Source organism: Botrytis byssoidea (genome assembly GCF_014898295.1).
Source record: "Botrytis byssoidea strain MUCL 94 chromosome Unknown BBYS_057, whole genome shotgun sequence".
Taxonomy (NCBI): domain Eukaryota; kingdom Fungi; phylum Ascomycota; class Leotiomycetes; order Helotiales; family Sclerotiniaceae; genus Botrytis; species Botrytis byssoidea.
This window is the reverse complement of record NW_024065898.1, coordinates 8,729-30,044: the sequence shown is the minus strand read 5'-3', so window position 1 is coordinate 30,044 and position 21,316 is coordinate 8,729. Positions and strand designations below refer to the sequence as shown.

At 37.5% G+C, this 21,316-nt stretch overlaps 1 protein-coding gene across 1 annotated transcript; it reads right to left on the bottom strand.

The window, feature by feature from the left end:
- Positions 1-8,670: 8,670 nt before the first annotated feature.
- EAE97_012202 (uncharacterized protein) lies at positions 8,671-16,528 on the bottom strand (the record flags this gene model as incomplete). Its single annotated transcript, XM_038882716.1, has 4 exons — positions 8,671-9,858; positions 9,928-16,014; positions 16,087-16,173; positions 16,253-16,528. 4 exons carry the CDS (start codon positions 16,526-16,528, stop codon positions 8,671-8,673), a joined length of 7,638 nt encoding a protein of 2,545 aa, XP_038726443.1.
- Positions 16,529-21,316: the final 4,788 nt, after the last annotated feature.

Genomic DNA, 21,316 nt, shown 5'->3' with positions numbered 1-21,316 from the left:
AAAACTATAAAAATAGATTAAATATAGATATTTAATTAATTATCTTTAGAATATTCCCACAATTATAAAATAATCTTGTAGAATTCCTGAATAATAATAATTAAAGTATATAATGAATTAGCAATAAATATAATTAATATAATTAGATTATAATTTCAATAAAAGTTTAATTAAAATAAAGCTATAATAATTTCTATAAAAATAATATAAATTATTAAAATATGAATAAAGACTTATATTATATTATAAAGATAAAAGAATTATGAAAAAGTAAGACCCTATTTATAAGAGATAGGGCATACTAGTGGTCTATGCCTGAGACACGAAGGCAACTACAGAACATATAGTTGGCGCCGTGACAATTTATAGTATATATATAATTTGCTATTTTGATTTTTTATAATATATCTCAATATATAATATTAATAAGATTTTTAATAAAGTTAATAAAATAATAAAAGATTTTTAAATCAAAAATCTACATATTATTTTGGATTTTAATATATATTATAATATAAAAATGAAGAAAATTAATATATTTATTTATTATAATTATTTAAATAAAATTATTATTATTAATCTTTTTATTTAAATATAAAACTTTTTTAATTTTATTATATTTTTAATAAATATTTTATTAATATTCTTTTTTCTATAAAATTTATAAATATAAGATTTAGTTTTAACAATTTTATTAAAATTTAATAAAATTATATAATCTTTCTTAGATATACACTTTCTTTTATTTTTATAATGTTTTTTCTTTTTTTTATAAGTTTTTTTATAATCTTTTTATTTTATATTTTTTTATATAATATTAATTATTACTAATTGATTCATAATATCTTAAGAAATTCTTTTGATTTATTAAAGAATATATAATATATTTTAGAGATTTATATTTATAAATATAATAAAATTGTATTATATTTATTAAACTTTTGTTTTTAATAATATATTTAATAATCAAATATATATTTTATTATTAAAAATAAATTATTATATTATAAATATTTTATATTAATAATGAAAAAATCAATTAAAAAAGATTTAAAAAATTTCAATTTTAAAATCAAATTGTTTATAAATAAAATATTTTTGAAGATTTTAAATATATTATGAATTTGTGATATTATTAAATAATAAAAGTTTTGTTTAAATATTTATAAAATTATTTATATAATTATAAATATAAATTGAAAACAATATATAACAATTAAATATAAATTAATAATAGAAAATATGATTTCTTTTCTTTTTTTTTAATAATTTCAATGTAGTTGGTTTTAGATTCTATTTCTATTTCTATATATATTTTTAATATAATAATTAATATTATTGTAATTCAAATAAATTTATAGAATTCTATTTAATTATTATTCTTAAATATAATTAGAAATCTCTATTTTATTTATATCATATTAATAATAACTTAATCTATTATATCTTAAAAGCAGGAGTTTATATATTGAATATATTTAAAAATATAATATAAAAAAGCTTATAATAATATAAAGTTACAATCTATCAGAAATAAATAGTAAGTTCTATATATACATATAATATATTGAATATATTAATTAAATCTATATATCCGGAAAGCTCGGAGGGAGGAGTTTTATAAGATGTATACGTACTATATGTTACGGACATCGATATGGAACCGGCATCAGGCCGATATTATTCTGATGCTAAAGAATTTTCATATATATAGCTTCAAAAAGAGGTTTTAAAAGGAATTAATGAAAAGTCTTACTTTAAATCTATATTTATATTTATATTAATTGTTATCTTATATTTACTCTAACAATTCTTTCTATTCAATTTCTTTAAAATAAACTGATAATTAATTTTAGAAATAGTTTCAAAAACTTGAAAGATGATTCTTTTGAAGATCTTATTTTAATTAAATTATAATATATCTATAATATATTTGTAATATATAATCAATATTATTTATATTGAAATAATTCCTATTTTCTTTATTTAAATCAAATAAAAAAAAAGCTAAGAAAAAGAAAATATTCTTATAATATAAGTTTTTTAGGATATCTATAAAGCATTTTTATAATATACTTTCTATATTTTTTCAAAATAAAATAAAACAATTGAATAAAAAAGAAAAAAAAAATATTAGAAAAAAGAAAAAAATTCTTTTAAAGAAATAAACCCTATTCTAAACAATACCTACAAAATACTAATAATATTCTTATTATTTTATAAATTCTATTAGAAAAATAGAACCTCTTTATAATACTTTAGAAACCTTTTATATAGAGAAAAGCCTAATTAGTTATTCTATAAATAATTAGATTCATTAATTGAAATTAATATTATATCGAGTAGCTTATACTTAACCAAAAACAAAATAATATTTATTAAAATCATCTATTTTATAATAAGTATAAATAAATCATTTCCAGGATTTCAAATTATTTTTAGATTATTTTCAAAATTTCTTTAAGATTTCAAGAATTTAATAAAAAGCTAACAAAGCTCTAAATTTTTTCAATTATTTTTAAAATTTTTAGAATTTCAGATTTTAAATATATTTGTTTGTTTAGTTTACAGAATTCTATTATTTTTTTAGGATTTCTGAATTTTTAAATATTATATATTAATAAATTATTATTGAATTCTAATTTTATAGATTTTATAAATTTTCGGAAATTTAATAAAAAACTAATAAAGTTCTATTATTTCAAAACTTTCCGGATTTTCCAGATTTTTAAGTTTTTTATAATATTCCAAATTTTCATTATTTTTAAAATTTTCAGGATTTCAAATATTATACAATAACAAAATACTATCGAAATTCTAATATTATAGATTTTATATATTTTTAGAATAAATAAACTTTTGAAATTAAAAGCTAAAAAAAGGAAAATAAAACCCTATTGAATATAAATTATTATTTTATTGAATCGATTTTTTTTTTTCAAATTTTTTCAAAAATTTTAAGGATTTTAAATTTTGAATTAGGAAATGAATTATTTCTAGTATTTTTATACTATAATATAATTCTTTTCAAAAGTTATAAAGAAACTAAATTTTATAAAATAAGAATATAAATATTATATAACTAATTCTTACTATAGAATTTAATAAAGCTTTGAAAATATATTAATATAATAGTAATTGGTTATTAAATAGTTTTAAAAAGCTTTTCAGAATAAAAGTTTAAAAAGGAGGGCTTTGTTATAGATATCAATATGGAATTAACATTAGACTGATATTAATCTGATACTGAAGAATTTTCATATATATATAGCTTCAAAAAGAGGTTTTAAAAGGAATTAATAAAAAGTCTTATTTTAAACCTATACTTATATTTATATTAGTCATCACTTTGCACCCACTCTAACACTATATCACGTGCCGTATCACGTGTTTCCAACAAATATAAAAGATTTGCTTTTATTTTCTAATATAATTATATAAAATATAAATAAAAATGAGCTTTTTTATAAAAATAATAAAATAATATATCTTTAAATTAATAGTAATATTATTTATTCCTTTAATAATACACAATTAAATATAATATATACTGTAAGCTAATTAGTTTATATTATATATATATATTAAAGAAAAGTTATGTAGTATTTATAAAATATTTATTTCAATATCTTACTAATGTATATTCAATTGATATAATTTATTTAAATAAATTAAATATATTTGTATATAAATATTAGATATATAGAAATTTAATATAAAAATCTATGATTAATAAAAAATTTATTCAAGGAGTAGTAATTATTAGATATAATAAAATTATAATATAATTTTTAATAAAATAGAAATCGATATTTTTATATACGATAGAAACTAAAATTATAACAACTAATAAAAAAGCAAAGGACATAATTTAAATAAAAAAGTTAGTTAAAGATTTAAATAAATATTCTAAAAACAAATCCTTCATTTCAATTTTACATTACAATTATTAGGAATCACATATATGGCACGTGTATAGCACATGTACATCACTATAAAACTCCTCCATCCGGGCTTTCCGGATATATAGATTCAATCAATATATTACTGCTTATATATAACTTGCCCCCTATTTCTAATAGATTATAAACGCTATATTATATAAAGCTTTGTTTTACTTTTTTATAATATATTTAATACCAAGGTTCACACTATTTAAATATAATAAATTCGATTTCAATTGAATCGAAAAATGAATCTTTTATCATCTTTAAAGATAATAATTAAATAGATTTTTACAAATATCTTATACTTATTATATCAAAAGCTAATATATCAAGAATATATATAAAGAAAAAAGAAATATTAGTAGATCTTCACTCAGAAATTACGAATTAAATAAACAAAAAGGGAATTATTATCATTATTATTAATTTTTATCTAATTTTAATATATTACTTTTGATTAATACCTTTTCTCATAATAAATAATCTTCTAAATACTTAGATGAAATTATTGATATTCAATAATACTACAAATCCTTAATATATTTAGAATCTTCAAAAACTATTTATTTATAAATAGTTCAATTTAAAAATAAAAAGTATTTCAATTTTGCTTCATTGTTTTTTTGAATATTAATATAAGATATTTAAAACAAAATATTTTATTATTAATATAAATATTTATATTTAATTTTTAAATATATTATCAAATATAGAAATCTAATAGGTATAATATAGTTTCATTATATTTATGAATATAAATCTTTGAAACATATTATATATTTTTTAATAAATCAAAAGAATGCTCTAAAATATGATAAATTAATTAATAATAATTAATATTATATAAAATAATAATAAAAATAAATAATAAAAGAATTGAAAAAAAAGAATAATAAAGAATATAAAGAGTGTTATAGAAATAAAAAAATATATATTTCTAAAAAAGATTATACAACTTTATTAAATTCTAGTAAAATTACTAGAATTGAATTTTAAATTTATCAATTCTATAAAATAAAAGAATATTAGTAAAATACTTATTAGGAATATAAAAAAATTGAAGAAATCTTATATTCAAACAAAAAGATTGATAATAATAATTTTATATAAATAGTTATAATAAACAAATATACTAATTTCTTCTATCCTTATATTATAATATATATTAAAGTTCAAAATAATATATGAATTCTTGATTTTGGAAATCTCTTATTATTTTATTAATTTTATTGAAATTCTTATTAATATTATATACTAGAATATATTATGAAAAATCAAAATAGCGAATTATGTATATATTATTAATATTATATATAAAATAGTTAACATGGTTTATCAGCATGCGGGCCATATCATCATGTGGGCCACTTGAAAATACACCAAAATTTGATCTTTTTTAATATTCGTATTTTAATAACTAATCATTATTTTCGTAAAAAAAAAGAATATTAAATAATAATAAAAAATAAGTTTCTCAGAAATCTAGCTTTTATATAAATATTCTTATTATATTGTAAAAAAAGTAGAAATTGTTACGATTTTTGTTACAAAAAAATTATTTCTTTAATAACTACTATAATAATTCAAATTTCTAATAAAATAATAAATTTTTATAATAATTATATAATTAAATTTCAAAATTCCAAATTTTATAAAATTATATTATTAAATGAAGAAAGTATATGGTTACATACAAACGAATTTTGTATGTAAAAGAAGGTGGCCCATATAATGATATGGCCTATATGCTGATAAAACACGTTATTATAAATAATCTTATATTAAATTTTTTTTAATATATTAAAGACTTTTAAAATAATCAATTTTTTTCAATTAGGATATTTGCTAAAATAGGTCAAAGAATTATTTTTGAAGGGAATTCAATATTATATTAAAAAAATGATGAATTAGAAATAACTATAAAATATATCAATAATAATTATTTATTTAATAAGTCTATATAATTAATATAGATTTAGAAATAGAAGAAATTAATATAAATAATAATAAAACTGAGATTATATATTATTATTTAGGTTATTTTAATTATAATTAAATAAATAAATTAAAGAAAGTTTTAAATAAATTATATTATATTAAAAGAAAATCAGTGATTGAAAAGTTTAAAAACTATATTTTATAAAAATAATAAATAAACATTTCAATAAATATATAATTATTTATATATGAATAAAATTATAATATTTATATATAAAGTAATTAGGGATTCAAAACCCTTTTAAAAATAGAAATAAATATTTTATTATAATTATTAATAATATAATAATAAAAATTTAATTTAGATTTATAAAACATAAATTTATACAAATTATTATACTTATATTAATAAATCTTATTGATTAAATTGAAAAAGAATTTAATTATAAGATTACTATTATCAAAATAAATAATAATAAAAATGAATTTAGAATAATTTTTCAAATGAAGATTAGAAAAAGAGGATTAATATTTGAATCCTTGTTTTCTGGAAAGTATTCTATAAATAGAATAGCTGAAAAGAAAAATCCAGATATTAATATTATAGTAAAATTATTATTAAAGAAATCAGATATTAAATCTAATATATAGAAATTTATTATTGAATATATTATATATTAAAAAAACAAATTATTTATTCAAACTTTATTCTTTAGAAAAATAGAAATAATTTTTATAATAATAATATTATAAAAAGTTATATATAGTAAATAATCTAATTTTAAGAAGTTTAGAATTTTCGATTATAAAGTATAGATTAGAAACTCTTAATAATTAGATTTGATAATAAAGAAATTCAAATCTAGAATATTCAAAAAAGAGTATATTATTATATGAACAAGGGTATTCACTTCAAAGGAATGACTTCAATATAATGACTACTATATCAAAGAGATTAAGCGAATGCGAAAGAGACTAGCTCTTTCAGTAGTGTTTATATAAGGCCTACTATTTTCCTACTTAGCTAGCTCTTTAGATAGAATATAATTAGATATATAGAACCTACAATACATGAGTACTACGTCTTTTATATTCTTCTCGAACTAATACTTATATATACTTAATACTATATATATTCTATGTATAACTTATTATCCATTTCTAATAATATTAAATATATAATCTGTAATAATAATCGTAATATTTATATTATAAAATATTTAATTAATTAATTATTAATTGTTAATTTAATTAATTCATATTCAAAACATTTATAGATTTATAATAAATATATTGATAATCTTTTGCTTTAATAAATCCTGTTTTTATTTATATTCTTTCAAATTTAAAAATATATCAAAATATCTTTTTTGAAAGATTTTAGAATTAGTTGTTAATATATAATTAATTCTTTGATTCTTTAATAAACATTCTAGTTTATAGTATATTTGTCAGCGCGGGACACTATTAGTCAGCCGGGGAAACCCCGGGACAGCTAAGGACCGGTCGCTTAGCGATTGTTGAGAAGTTGATATTAGTAAACCTTAATTCCAGGGCTATCAGCTTAGTCTACGATAGGCCTATAAATCTATAATACTATGGAAAGAAATAATTAGATAATTATAATATCAGAACTCTAAGGGAGTAATCTATAAGTAGCCGGATATGCCCTAGATTGATTAGAGTATAAGATTAGTTTTGATTAGAATTCAATGTACCTGCTTACATAATCTCTTATCAAATCTATCGATCTCTTCTCGATGTATTTCTTACTACTGAACCCTGACAATAGTTAATTATTAGATGATAATAGTATTATATTAAATGAGAATATTGATTAGATGATATAAAAAGTCTAATTATTATCTAATATTGTTTTGAACAAAAATATCCGTATGATATGTTATATTGATTTTATAAAAATAATAATTTTAAGAACTAATATATAGAGATGTATAAACTCTAATATTTTTACTATAATTTTACTACGTTTAATTATTGGAACACATGACTGAGTCATGTTCTAACTCTACTTTCACATGAAGTATAAATATAGAGTAGAATACATATATAGCTTAGTAATACCATCTTTATATAAAAAGGATAGATATAAATTCAATAATATTTAACCCTATATGATTTACTAAGCCAACTCAATATTAGTTAATCTATTATATCAAAGCTGATAAAAATACATTCAATAATAGAAACAAACTCAGATATCATATTTAGTATGTTAAATATATGTGAAAAAGTATAGTTATAGTGCCTATACAACAATTTCGAGTATAAATGTAAAACTTATAAGAAATCGAAATTAGCTATTATCAATTTATCTAGTAGAAACATTTTGATCTGTACCTCAAACATAGAAACAATTTATGTAGTTAAGCAGAGTAGATCTTCACATGCATTTGACAATTTGAAAATTACTAGGAGAATAATATAGCATACTATAGCAAGAGTTCATAAGGGGACCTATTTGAGAACTGCTATTATAAGTGGCCTTAGACATTTATAATATTCAAAATTCAATCTATTCCCTTTCGTTTAGATCCTACCAGAATTACGGATATTTTTGTATGGTTTATATGTATAAAAATATTCATTTTGAGGAAGCTTAGTTAGAATCCAAAACGATATTGAATGTACTAGAAACAACCCAAAAACCTTACACTAATGACATGCAAACAAAACCTCAAGCATGAAGTCACATATAAGTAGTCTAAAATAACAGTAATATAGCAGATCAATCAACACACCTTTCGTATACACACCCACTTTTTCATTCTTCTTTAGCTGCCTCAACCTCTTTCTTTTCCTCCTCCGCCTCCTCCGACTTCGCCTTGACAAGTCTGGATCCCTTGGTCACAATCTCGGCCAACTCATTGATGCTGCTAGTATTCCACATGACCAACAGAGGCAGGTTGACTTGTAGATAGGCACCAATCCAGTTTCTCAACTCGACACCGACCAGCGAGTCTAGACCATACGAGTCCAAACTCCGAGCAGGAATAATTTCGCTGGCGTCTATGGCGAGGATGGTTGCTAATTGCTTGACAATGGCCTTGCAGACGATATCCTGGGCCTCATGGAACGTCGTTGCAGCTTGAAGCACGAAGCCAACATTGTCAGCACCACTACCAACTGCCTTGCTGCCGGCCTGACTCTCCGATCCAAAAATTTGGGCAAGCCTCTTGTCATTTGACCATCGCGCTTCTCCAAGGCCGCGTTCCGTGCCGTTGGGCAGTATGCCGAGCGATGACTGGGTGTATTCCGTCTTGTGTTGAATAACGTCGCCGAGATGGGATAAGAACTCGGAAATGGCAACGCTGCCAAGTCCGTTTTTTCGGAGGTTGACAGCGACATCTGGATTCTCACTGACGTAGCCGGCTTCGACAATGGCGCCGATATTGATTGCGTAAGCCGGCAGGCCCAGTCGCTGGCGGTAGCGAGCGATGCCATCCTGGAAGGCGCATGACGAAGCGTAATTGCTTGCTCCAACAGTCCCAACCATGGATACTACCGATGACAGCATAATGAAAAAGTCCATGTCATCGGGCAAAAGCTTGTGCAGGTTCCATGTGCCTTGTACCTTGGGGGCCGTGACTTTGCACCACTGCTCAACCGTCATGTCTTCCAGCAAGACATCATGCAGGACCATGGCAGCTTGAAATAATCCGCGGATCGGGGGCATGGCTTTCTGAATCGTGGCCACGGCTTTCTTCAATGATCCCTCCGAACTCACGTCGCACTTTTCGACACGGACCTTGACTCCCATAGATGTTAGTTTGTCCAAGAAGCTCTGAGTATCTGAGTCGGGCTGAGCAGTCCTGGAGAAGATGCAAATATGGCGAGCTCCTTTCTCTGCAGTCCAGTCGACAAGCCGCTTGCCCAGGCCTCCTAAGCCTCCGACCACAATGTAGGTTGCCTCTGGGTTGAGCTGAACGGATGTAGGCTTTGATGGGACAACCTACATTGTAAAAGAAATGCCAGTCAGTATATGCTATGTATTTTCTGTCTAGGATATCTCGAAACTTACCTGGACCTTAACCCCGGGATCCACGGTCAAGACAACTTTACCCGTGTGTTTTCCAGCTTGAATCAGACGGAACGCAGCTGCCATCTCCGAAATCGGATATTTGGTCTGTCGCACATGTTGCACGGCTCTGGAGGCGAAGAGTTTCATCACATCCCCAAGAAGCTGGGAAGCCAGCCACGTCTTGGTCGCAAGAATGTGCGCAAAGTCAACGTAGGTGAAAGTGATGTTATTCAGCAGGAACTCCATGGGCATTAGGGCGTTTTCCATGAGATCCTTGCGCCCAATCTCGACGAACCGACCATGCGCTGCCAGTGTGTTGCACGACTCGCGGAACATTTCTCCTCCGAGAGAATTAAGGACAACGTCCACTCCTTTGCCGTTGGTCATGGCATGGATCTTGTCGCGGAAGGCCGTAGTACGGCTGGAGAAGATGTGATCTTTTGGAATGTTAAACTCAGTGTTGAGCAGTTCCACCTTAGCCTCGTTTCCGCATGTAACAAATATCTCGGCGCCGAGATGACGTGCTAACATAATCGATGCTTGTCCGACCGCGCCGGCAGCCGAGTGGATGAGGATACTCTCCCCTTTTTGCAGCCTGGCAATAGTGATCAAGCAGTAGTAGACAGTGCACCAGACAAGGGGTATCGAAGCCGCGTCCGCAAAGTCCATATCCTGGGGTATCACATGACAGCACAAGCCGTGGACCATGGGGTAGTTTGTGAATGACTGGGAGTACAGAGAGCAGACGCGGTCTCCGGGCTTAAACTTGCTGGTCATGTTGGCTCCCACCTCGAGCACGATACCGCTACAGTCATTGCGCATCTGGGTGATCCCCTCCAGCTGGCCCGAAGCAACCAGAACATCCTTGAAGTTGATGCTGGCGGCGGAAAGCTGCAGCCTAACACAATCGGGATCCACTGGCCCGGATATTTCGGGATTATCCGCCCAGCGTAGGGTGTCAAGCACACCTGGAACGCCCAACTCTGCCGACATGGCCCTGTCGTTGAAAAATGGAGCCTCCTCGGAGACCGATCTGCCCAGATCCCGGCTAACGTAGCTGTATAAGTTCGGCTCCGAACGAACACGGGAAACGTAGAGCTGTCCATCCCTATCCATGTATTCAAGCTCAACCTCGTCGATGGGAAGGCTCATGTCAGCCGTTGGGCTGTTCAGAATGGTTGACAGGGCTTCAACGCCAGCATCCAATCCGCTTTCGAGCTCAAGACTAACTAGGCGTACAGAGACGTATTCATAGCGGATCGATCGACAGAACCCGTAGATCCAGTCACCGCTGGGTCGCTGTTCTTTCCCTTTAGCCGTGCACATTACGAACACGATGACCTTAGAGTTAGCGACCCGAGCCTTTATCGACTCAAACAGCGGGCCATCCATATTCCAGGCCACACGCTCGCAGATGTCGGGCATAATGATACTAATTTTGTCTTCGGATACAGATGGGGAAGCAACACAGGTTTCCACTGAGCGGTCCCAGAGGTTCTTCTGAAGCTTCTCTGTGAAGCTCGAGTAAACATCATCTCCAGAATATGATACAATTTCAACATCCAGCGGCGCTGCCGAAGGGGCCGGAACCGGGACTTCAGACACAAAGACAGAGATGGAGCCGCCATCGGCCACAGGGTAGTCCTCGAAGACCGCTTCATTGTGAACGAAGCCATTTTTTGAAAGTTTCTGGATCCATGCGGAGCGGGAAAGCATAGGCGAGAGGGTCCGGCCCTCGTTGACCCCGGCCCACCAACCAGCAAGCGAGCCGAAAACAAGACCGTAATGGGGAAGATTCTCGGTAGGCTCCATTAGGATCAACTTACCGCCGGGTCGAAGCAGCGACCTGACGTTTTCCAAGACGACGTCGATACAAGGAGTAGCATGAAGAACGTTGGAAGCGATAAGGACATCGTAGCTGTTGGGCTCAAAGCCGTTTTCCTCGGCTGTTTTCTCGACATTCAAGGTCTTATACTGCATTATGTTTTGAAAGTCAGAAAGCAGCTCTCGTGCGGCCGGGAAAAATCCAGGTGATATATCGGTGAAATCGTACTCGGACGCCAGCACTCTGTTCGGGGCTTGCAGAGCCTGTAGGACGGGCAAGGTGGCTGATCCGGTACCGGCACCAACCTCGATAATCTTCATATTGGGATTCAGACGACCCAGTTCGCCCATGTACGAGGCCATTTGCGCAATACAACGAGCGTTGCCACCTTCCAGGTACAGCCCGCTCAGCAGGTTGTCTTCGTTCAGGATGTCCAGGGGATGAGTAGTTCCTCGCAGGATCTCACTCAAGCGTGGCCCCAGACGGCGCGCGACCTCTGCGGAAACGCTACCATCTTCCTCTCCTGCTTTGAGGAAGACTGGATCAGGCTCCTGGTCAGCGAGTGTCTTCATCCATTTGAACCAGTTGCGCTGGTATCCTTCGGCTACCTCATCTGCCGGTGTGGAGGCCAGGGCACGCTTGACGTAATTCACAGTTAAGGCCTCCAAAGCCTTGATTTCTGGGATGATGGATCTTTTTTCGAGTGACTTTTTGCACAAATCATCAATGTGCTTCTGGGTAGTCTTGGGCATATAAGTCACCCAATCCGGAACGTGGCACAAGTCTCGTTTGCGACCTTCGCCGATGGATACATCTGGCAACTTGGTCGCAACTACTCCCCAGGCCTGCAGAACCATGTTTTCCTCGTTCCGTTTCTCAAAAATGCCAATGTCAAAAGTAAGCGCATTGTCGGTTCGGGTGGCGTGACATGTCACCTCTTGAACCGGCTTGGCCCGGTCTTGCTCGGCTACAATCATCTTCTCGATGAAAGTGGGCACAACGGGGGACTTGTCATTTTCATCAAAGATGAGGACACCCATCATACCGTGGTATAGGATGGCGTCCATGACACCGGGGTGAATGGTGTAGTCTGTCTCAGAGGCACCGGCACCGGGCACAAACGACGAGTCTGCGATGCACGACCCGGAAGCGATCTTGATATCAGTCAAGTTGTCAAACGGCGCGCTCCAGTTGACGCCAATATCTCTTGCCCTGTGGTAGAACTGTTTGGCTTGAATGTGGTGGGCGTGCGGTGGCAGCGTGACTCGGGTAGGGACAATACCATCATCCTGGGTGGCAGACTCCGACTTGAGGACAACCTGTACAAGACCACGGCAATGCTCAGTCCAAATGTCTTCGGCAGATGTGCTGAAGATACGGAACTCTTGCCATAGCTGGGACGACTTCCTCGCTGACACTGCTTGAGGCCGAAGCGACAGGCTGATCTCCAAGTCTGGCTTGTTATTCTCCATGACCAGCGCCTGTGACATGTTGACGTTCCGGAGAATAAACCGGTTAATCGTTGCTTGGGGATTCCGCATAGCCGTGTCTTGTCGTGCCGCTTGAAATACCATGGCGAGATATGCAGTAGCTGGGAAAATGGTCTGCCCCTGGATAATGTGGCCACTCAGCCAGGGGACGTCTTTCAAATTGAGGAAGCAGCGCCATCTGGGTTCCTGGGGATTGTTGTCATGGACGAGGCTGCCAAGGAGCTCATGGGGGAGGAATGTACGATGTTTGTAAGCTTTGGATACCCGACTCTCGTGCCAGTACGTCTTGGAGTGGTCGAACGGATAAGGGGGAAGATCCGTCAGGAGTTTAGGGGCAGTTTCGACGAAACCAGCATTGGCTTTCCAAAAGGCGACGGGGAATCTTTCCAAATATAAAGATCGGAGCATCTCCAACAGCCGAAGCTGGGCATCTTCACCCCGCTTTAGAGATCCAGCATAATGAATCTTGGCTGGCTGTCCGGTAAAAGTCCTCAAGGTCTGCTTGATGGGACCTTCCAGCTGGAAGTGGGATCCCAGCTCAAGAAGTAAGTCGACCTTACGCGCGCCAATTTCTCCCACGCAGGTCTTCTTCAAAGCATCCGTAAAGCGGACAGGCGAGACCAGATTGTGCACCCAGTAGTCCCGGGTGATGGGTTTATCTGCGTGATCCTCGCCCGTGACAGAGGAGACCATGCTGATATTGGATACAGGCAGACCACCGGATAGATCCTTCAGAGCCTCGTGGTACTTTTCAGCAACTTGGAGCATCTGAGGCGAGTGGTAGGCAGCTCCCCCGGTACGGAGAAGTCGATTCCAGATATCCTGCTCGTCTAATCGCTGCTTTAAGGAGTTAATGACATCTTCATCTCCAGATACTGTCACGCTCTCAGGGCTGTTGAAGCAGGCAATGGCTATCCTACTGGAAACAGCAGCACCCAGTTGGTCGATGGACTGCTTAACAGTCGTTGCTGATGCCCCGACAGCTATCATGGCGCCGGCCTTGCCCTTGTTTTCCTTTCTCAGATCGCCAGTTAGCCGACCACGGTGATATGCCACCGTCATGGCATCCTCGAACGAGATGGCTTCGGCGCAGTACGCGGCAGCAATCTCGCCGCTAGAATGGCCTATCACAGCGCTCGGAAATACCCCCAGATCCTTGAGGGTGTCCACGAGAGAGATTTGAACCGCCGTGGATATAGGTTGTGCGATACGCGGATCCTCCATTCGGCTCTCTTCGGGCTTCTTGAGTAGCTCCTCAAGCAGGTCCCACGAGCTTCCGCATGCCTTAATGCATGCAGCTGCCCGCTTCATACTGGCCGTGAAAGTTGGCCATGTACCCAGCAGACTCTGGCCCATTCGAGGATACTGGGCACCTTGGCCGCTGAAAACGAAGCCGATACGAGGGGTAGTCTGGTGGTCGGCACGGGGGATGGCTTCGGTGGACAAATTGGTCAGCTGCGCGACCAGATCATTCAAGTCAGAGGCAACAACTCCGACCCTATTCGCCATGACAGACCTCCTACTCAGGGTGTAAGCAAGGCGGCTCAACAATGTGTCCGCGTCAGAAGAATCCGCCTTGCTCTCGAGATACTTGGCCACTTTGGATAGCATATCTTGGCACGACTTCTCGCTGGCAGCGCTGAGAACAAAGAGCCGTTCTTTGGCCCTTGATACATCTTCAGGCACATGATGATCATGGGTGGTTGAAATCCCGTTGCTCTGGCTTGTCGGCTTCACCGTGGCAACATCCCCGGCAGCGTCTACAACGACGTGGGCGTTAGTTCCGCCGTAGCCAAAACTATTCACCGAAATTCTCTTGAGCGGCCTAGACTCGAGAGTTATTGGAATTCTAAGATTGAGAGCGTCCAGGTCAATCTCCGGGTTCGCCTTCTCGAAGTTGACCTGGGGCGGAATCATGTTGTTTTCGAGCATCAAAACGGCCTTGATGAGACCCGTGAGACCGGCTGCGCTCTCAGTATGACCAATATTGGCCTTGAGGGAGCCGATAGGCAGGGGTGAATCCGACTCTCGACCAGCACCGAGAACCTTAGCAATCGCCCGGGCCTCGATGGGATCGCCAACTGCGGTACCTGTCCCGTGGGCCTCGACATAGTCTGCATACGGTACCAGGCCGACCTGAGCATAGGCCTTCTCAATGGCAGCGGATTGCGCTTCAGCACTTGGGACAGTAATTCCGTTTGTCTTTCCATCCTGGTTGGCTACCGAGTTTTGGACAACAGCTCGGATTGGAAAGCCCTGCTTCTGGGCCTGTGAAAGGGGCATAAGGACAACCCCCGAACACCCTTCACCTCTGCCGTAGCCACTGGCCGTTTTGGCGCGGTGGTCAAATGTGAACGACTTGCCTTGTTTAGAGAACATACTTAGCTTGTTTTGATAGCCATATCGCTGCGGGTCGAGCTGGAGGTTGACGCCCGCTACGAAGCACTTATCTGTCTCGCCTGCGCGGAGACTGTGCACGGCCTGATGAAGGGCTACCAAACTGGCTGAGCAGCCGGTGTCTAGGGTGAGACTGGGACCGTGTAGGTTGAAACAGTAGGAAATGCGATTGGAGGAAATTGCCGCTCCAACGCCGCTGGCCTGGTAAATAGGCGGAAAGTCGATATCTCTGAGGAGCATCTCCTGGTAGTCCGAGGCCCACTGGCCGACATAGACACCAGTGTTAGACCCTGACAATTGTTCAAGGGTGAGGCCGGCATTTTCAAAAGCCTCATAGGCAATTTCAAGAAGCAGTCTCTGTTGAGGGTCCATGGCCTAAGGTCAAGTAGGGTTAGCTGGTTACTCCCTACGCTGGCTTGAGACCATATTGGCAATAGAAATACGCACCGTTGCCTCTATTGGGTTGACTCCAAAGAAGGATGCATCAAAGGCTTTAATATCATCTTTCAGAAAATGTCCACCGTCTGTACTTGTCTAGAGAGTAGATAGTCAGTTGTAAATTCTGCATAGGGCCAAGGCTAGACAGCCGGGCTGATAGATGATATTTCCTTACCCTTCCGGGCTTGCCCTCGGCAGAGGGATCATGAAAAGCCTCTTGGTTGAATCGATCCTTGGGCACCTTTGACCACGCCGAACGGCCCTTAATGAGCAGTTCCCACAGCTTTTGCGTGTCTGATGCGTCTCCAGAGAGCCGACAACTCATGCCCACCACGGCAATAGGCTCCAAATGCCCTCCATGTGCTGCTGTTGGAGAGTCCCCATTAACAGCCGCACTGCCATTGTTGACCGGGTTGCCATTCGTGACACGCGTCGGGCCTAGTGAGCCCATGATGTTTGAAAAAGAAAAATATATCCAAAAGGTGAGAGAGCTATGCCCAACTCCAAGAAGAATGCGTCTCCAGATTATAAGTCGAAATCGTAAGCTCTCCTAACGTAGTAGGTACGTAACCACCGACAACGTGCCGCCACCAAAGGACTATTCGGGTTGCTCGCCAAGGGTCCAGGTCTACGTACGTAATGTTTCTCTCACAATCCGGCAGCGATCTCCTGCCCAGATGTTGTTGAAGCTCGGAACCTGCCAAGGATTACTTTGCACTCGTATAATCCTTCTCCATGAAAAGTGATCCTTCTACTATACGAAGTACAGCACGGAAGTTTGTTGTAGACTCAATAGAAATGGCTTATGAAGTGGATTTCCGCCCTGTAACTCCCCTGTAGTACCCTATAAACAACAAGCAAGAGACTCTGATCAAGAATACCCTGAAACTATGATGATGTTTAGGGTATGATTGCTACAGCCTATAATTGGTCAGATTTTATTGGGCTCTGGGGAAGCGAAACTCAGCTCTACCCGAATAGGCTAGCAGACTCCATACTCTTATCTCATACAGGGACTCAATTAGTGGGTTCATTTGATGAATCCAACCAATTATAGGCCCTTGTAGTGTATAAGCTTATGATATTATTCTTCGAGTCATATTTCGAAGTTGATTGATCAATCAATAGCGTTTAATCATCTCTTAGGGCTCTGCAGGGGCTATATAGCATCTTACAGGCTTTAGATCCATTTTTCTATCGAGTCTGCAACAAACTTCTGTTCACCGGGCCGCACCCTCCCTGTTCCACTATCTGCACCCTCTATTTGGTAAAAGCTTGTAAAGGATGATTATGCATAATAGAATCCTTTAAACATCTGATCTTTCTATTATACGAAGTAAAGTATATCTGACTGTACTCTCGACTGGTCCTCTATTCACACCCTCTATTTGATAAAGGCTCGCCAAGGATGACTTGGCATAATACAATCCTTCTGCATGTAAGATCATCCTTCTACCATAGGAAGTAGATAGACGTACCCTTATTTGTGAGTATTTGAGGGCTGGCAGTGGCGGCTGACTCAGACCACACGGGAAATAAGAGTATCTTTTTTCCCGGCACAAAATGCCGTGTTAATACCGTGGCGACGCCCTACCCACAGTCCCTAGTTGGTGCTTAATACACGCCTTCTGCGTAGCCGAAGAACTTACGCCCTAATCTCGTAGTAGGGGTGCAAGTGCTCGGCGGGAACAGGCCGCCCGCTTTGTATTTTCACCGGATGAGCAAGACGGTCGAATACGCTCAACTGAATTCAAGAACATTCCCAAGGCTCAATACAACCAATAGACCATCTTAGTTTTCTTTGAAAGCTGCTTCTGAGCTATCCTACACCTTTCATTGTTTCCATATTTTGGTTGTTGCCATATTGAGTGAGTGACTTTACTAGCGTTACAACCACTTTCAAACTGTCAAAATACAAAATGGGCGGTTACAATGGCATCGAAACCTTGCTGTGCAGGGCGGCATCTCATGTCCTGAAAAGGGACGAATCTGAGATTAACGCAGAGAAATCTCTCGTCGAGCAAGGCGGCAATATGCTGTCAGGAGTCTTCTTCGCCGGTCAATGTAGAGAACTCGGTCTCCTCGTCGACATGGCCTATGTCTCGACCATGTCTATGCGTGATCTAGCACGGCACCTGATCGAAACTAATCCAGAGTTGCTGCGATCGGGTACTGGGACGGACCACAGATCTGTTTCTGTTCCCCACACACAGCTCCAGAGCCTGTACCGCAACTTCGGGTCGTCGTCACATGGCTTCACATTGGATGTTGAAGCTCCAGTGTCCCTCACTGATGCCACTCAAATGTTGGAGAGGCTTATGGAGAGACACCCAATTCTCGGAGCTTCCCTGGAGCCCGATCAAAAGAATTCTTATGTCTTGCCAGGCATCACACCTTCCCCCTCGGGAACCTTGGTCCTATATGAATCCAATGAGAAGGCTACTGCTCAGGTGAGAAAGCTGGAAGAGGAGGTTTCAGCGTCAAGCTCACCTGTTCTCAAAGTTCTCTTCTTTGGAGAAAGATCCCGAATCAGAAAATTCGGTTTGGTGGCACACACGGCCGCTATTGACGCTTACTCATGGTATATCCTTCTTCAAGATATTCAGGCTTATCCAGCCCGATCACATGACTCGAATACTGAGTTTCACACCTTCTCCGACTGGGTTGAGCGCGTGGATCAGGGAATGGAGAAGGAAATCGAATCTGCTGTCGCAATTGAACCCTCGGTGAATTCAGCGTCGCCACCGAAAGGCCCCTCCCCGCAAGCCGGAGTTGTCTCATCTTTGGTCTTTAGTTTGAGCTTAAAGTTGACGGAAGCACTTCATAGCGAGACATGCCACCGAACATTGCGTACAGATATTCACGATGTGATATTCGCGTCCTTAGCCTCTTCTTTCGGAAACCAATTACCCGGCCCAACGAGACATTTTGAGATCAGGAATGGTCGGCCCCATGAAGAGGATGAAGCTTGGAATAGTGTGATAGGATGCTTTGATGAGCTTGCTGAGATACCCTACCACTGCACTGGAGATATAGTTGATGCGTGCCGAAGCGCGAAAGATTCGAGACAGCGTTCATTCTTGAGCTCTGTCCACGATATCTCTCTTCACAACAATCTTATCTTTGACGCAACTCGGCTCAGGGGGTGGAAGGGTGCCTCATCCAACAATGTAATGCAGTCGACTGACGAAATACCCGGGCGACATGCTGCTGAGGCCATCGCTCGATCAATAGGCGGGTTCTGCATGACTCCCTTTTGGAAGGATACAAAATTGAGCTTCTTGGTCGTTTGCGGTACCGAGTTCGGAGGAGAAACGGATCTAAAGCGCCATTCCGAGAAGTTCGTCAACCATCTACAAGATATTGTCGCAATATTACCTAGTCGTCGACCTTTGCCCACGCTCTCCGATTTCCCACATGTATCACTAGACTACCAGTCTCTGGACCGCTTATTTGAGCAAAAGTTGCTTCAAATTACTCAAGATCCTCTTGCAGACATTTACAACATCTATCCGTGTACGCCCATACAGGATAATATGCTCATGGGCAATTCCCTGGATAGTGGGGCATACATGTGTAGCTTTACTGCCAGAGCCTCAACTTCAGGCGCTTTCGCATCCATTGATGCTGCAAAATGGGCTACGTCATGGAGCAGAGTCGTCGAGAAGCACTCGTCCCTCAGGACTGTGTTTGTCGAGAGCGAAAGTCGCCTGGGGCACTTTGACCAAGTCGTGCTCAAGAAAGTGGCCCCGCGAATCGACATAATTTCAGGGGTTCTCGAGCCGGTAAAGGTTGTATTTCAACCGTTCGAGATGCCGCACTGTCTGACCATCACCCAGGAAGGCCCTGGTCGGTGTCTCATCGTGCTAACTATGTCCCACGCCATCACCGATGGCCACTCTGCCGAAATTCTTCTCAATGACCTGTGTGTCGCTGCTGTAGGACCTGGAGGCACCGACGAGAAGGCATTCTCCTACGCTGAATACGCGCTCAACGAGTATCACTCCAGAGAGACCCATGTGTCGGATTACTGGCAGAAGTATCTCTCCAAGACGCAGGCAACACTGCTTCCAGTCACACGAGAGGAGGCTGATTTTCACGATTTCGACACCATGCATTCCACCATGCCCGTCAACGTAGCATCTATGGACCGGCTCTGTCGACGGCATAAGATCAACTTGGCCAGCGTCTGTCAATTTGCCTGGGGCGTCGTGCTGCGCAGTCAACTTGGTGTCGACGATGTGTGCTTCTCATACATCTCCTCACTGAGAAACAAGCCTTTGAAGGGCATCATGACAGCTATTGGGCCGCTGATCACCACACTCCTTTGCTCCATGAACTTGGAAGGGAATACAAACGTATTGGATGCTATCAGGGCTGTCAATTCCGAGTACGCAGACAGTCTATCCCACGAGGCAGAGTTTTCTAACACCACTTCACCTCGTCATTGGAGCAATACCGTCATGTCATTCCGCCGGAGACTTGTTCAGGATGATGGACGTATTCAAGGCTTGAGTTATAAACTTATCCAAGGCTCCAGCCCTACAAATGTAAGTACAGATCCCTCAGAGAATTCCCAGGCCACATAATTCTAATCTTATCGGCAGTATGATGTTTCTCTTGTCATTTCGGCGGGCCAAGCAGACTTGGAGTTCGCGCTGGATTACTGGGCTTCTCGGATGGATAGAGACTATGCCCAACGTCTCCTTCAAAACTTCCAGGAGGCGCTTCACTCTATTTTCCGAGACATTGGCACCACTGTGTCCAGACTCGAGCTGATCAGCGAAGATCAGAAGCAGCAGATCCTAGAGAGAAACTTTCGTGTTCCCGAGGGTCTGAATCGATGCGTCCATGAGTTGGTAAGCGAGCGCATCCAGAAGCAACTTTCGGCTGTCGCCATCGACGCTTGGGATGGCAGCTTGACATACGAGGAGTTAGATGACAGCACCTCCCATTTCGCTCAGTATTTAGTGAATATTGGTGTTGGGCCAGAAGTCCCAGTGGGAGTCTGTATGGATAAATCTAAGCTCGTGCCGGTCGCCATGCTCGCTATCTTACGGGCTGGCGGTGCTGTTGTTCCCATCGGGGTGGGAGAACCCATTGCTCGTGTCCAGGCCATTCTTGCCGACTCGTCCCCCGTGGCCGTGATTGGCGATGGGAAACAAATCAGCCGACTTTCTGGACTGGGCATCCAGCTTCTGAATATAATCGACATTATGGCGGACGAGCCATCAAGTTC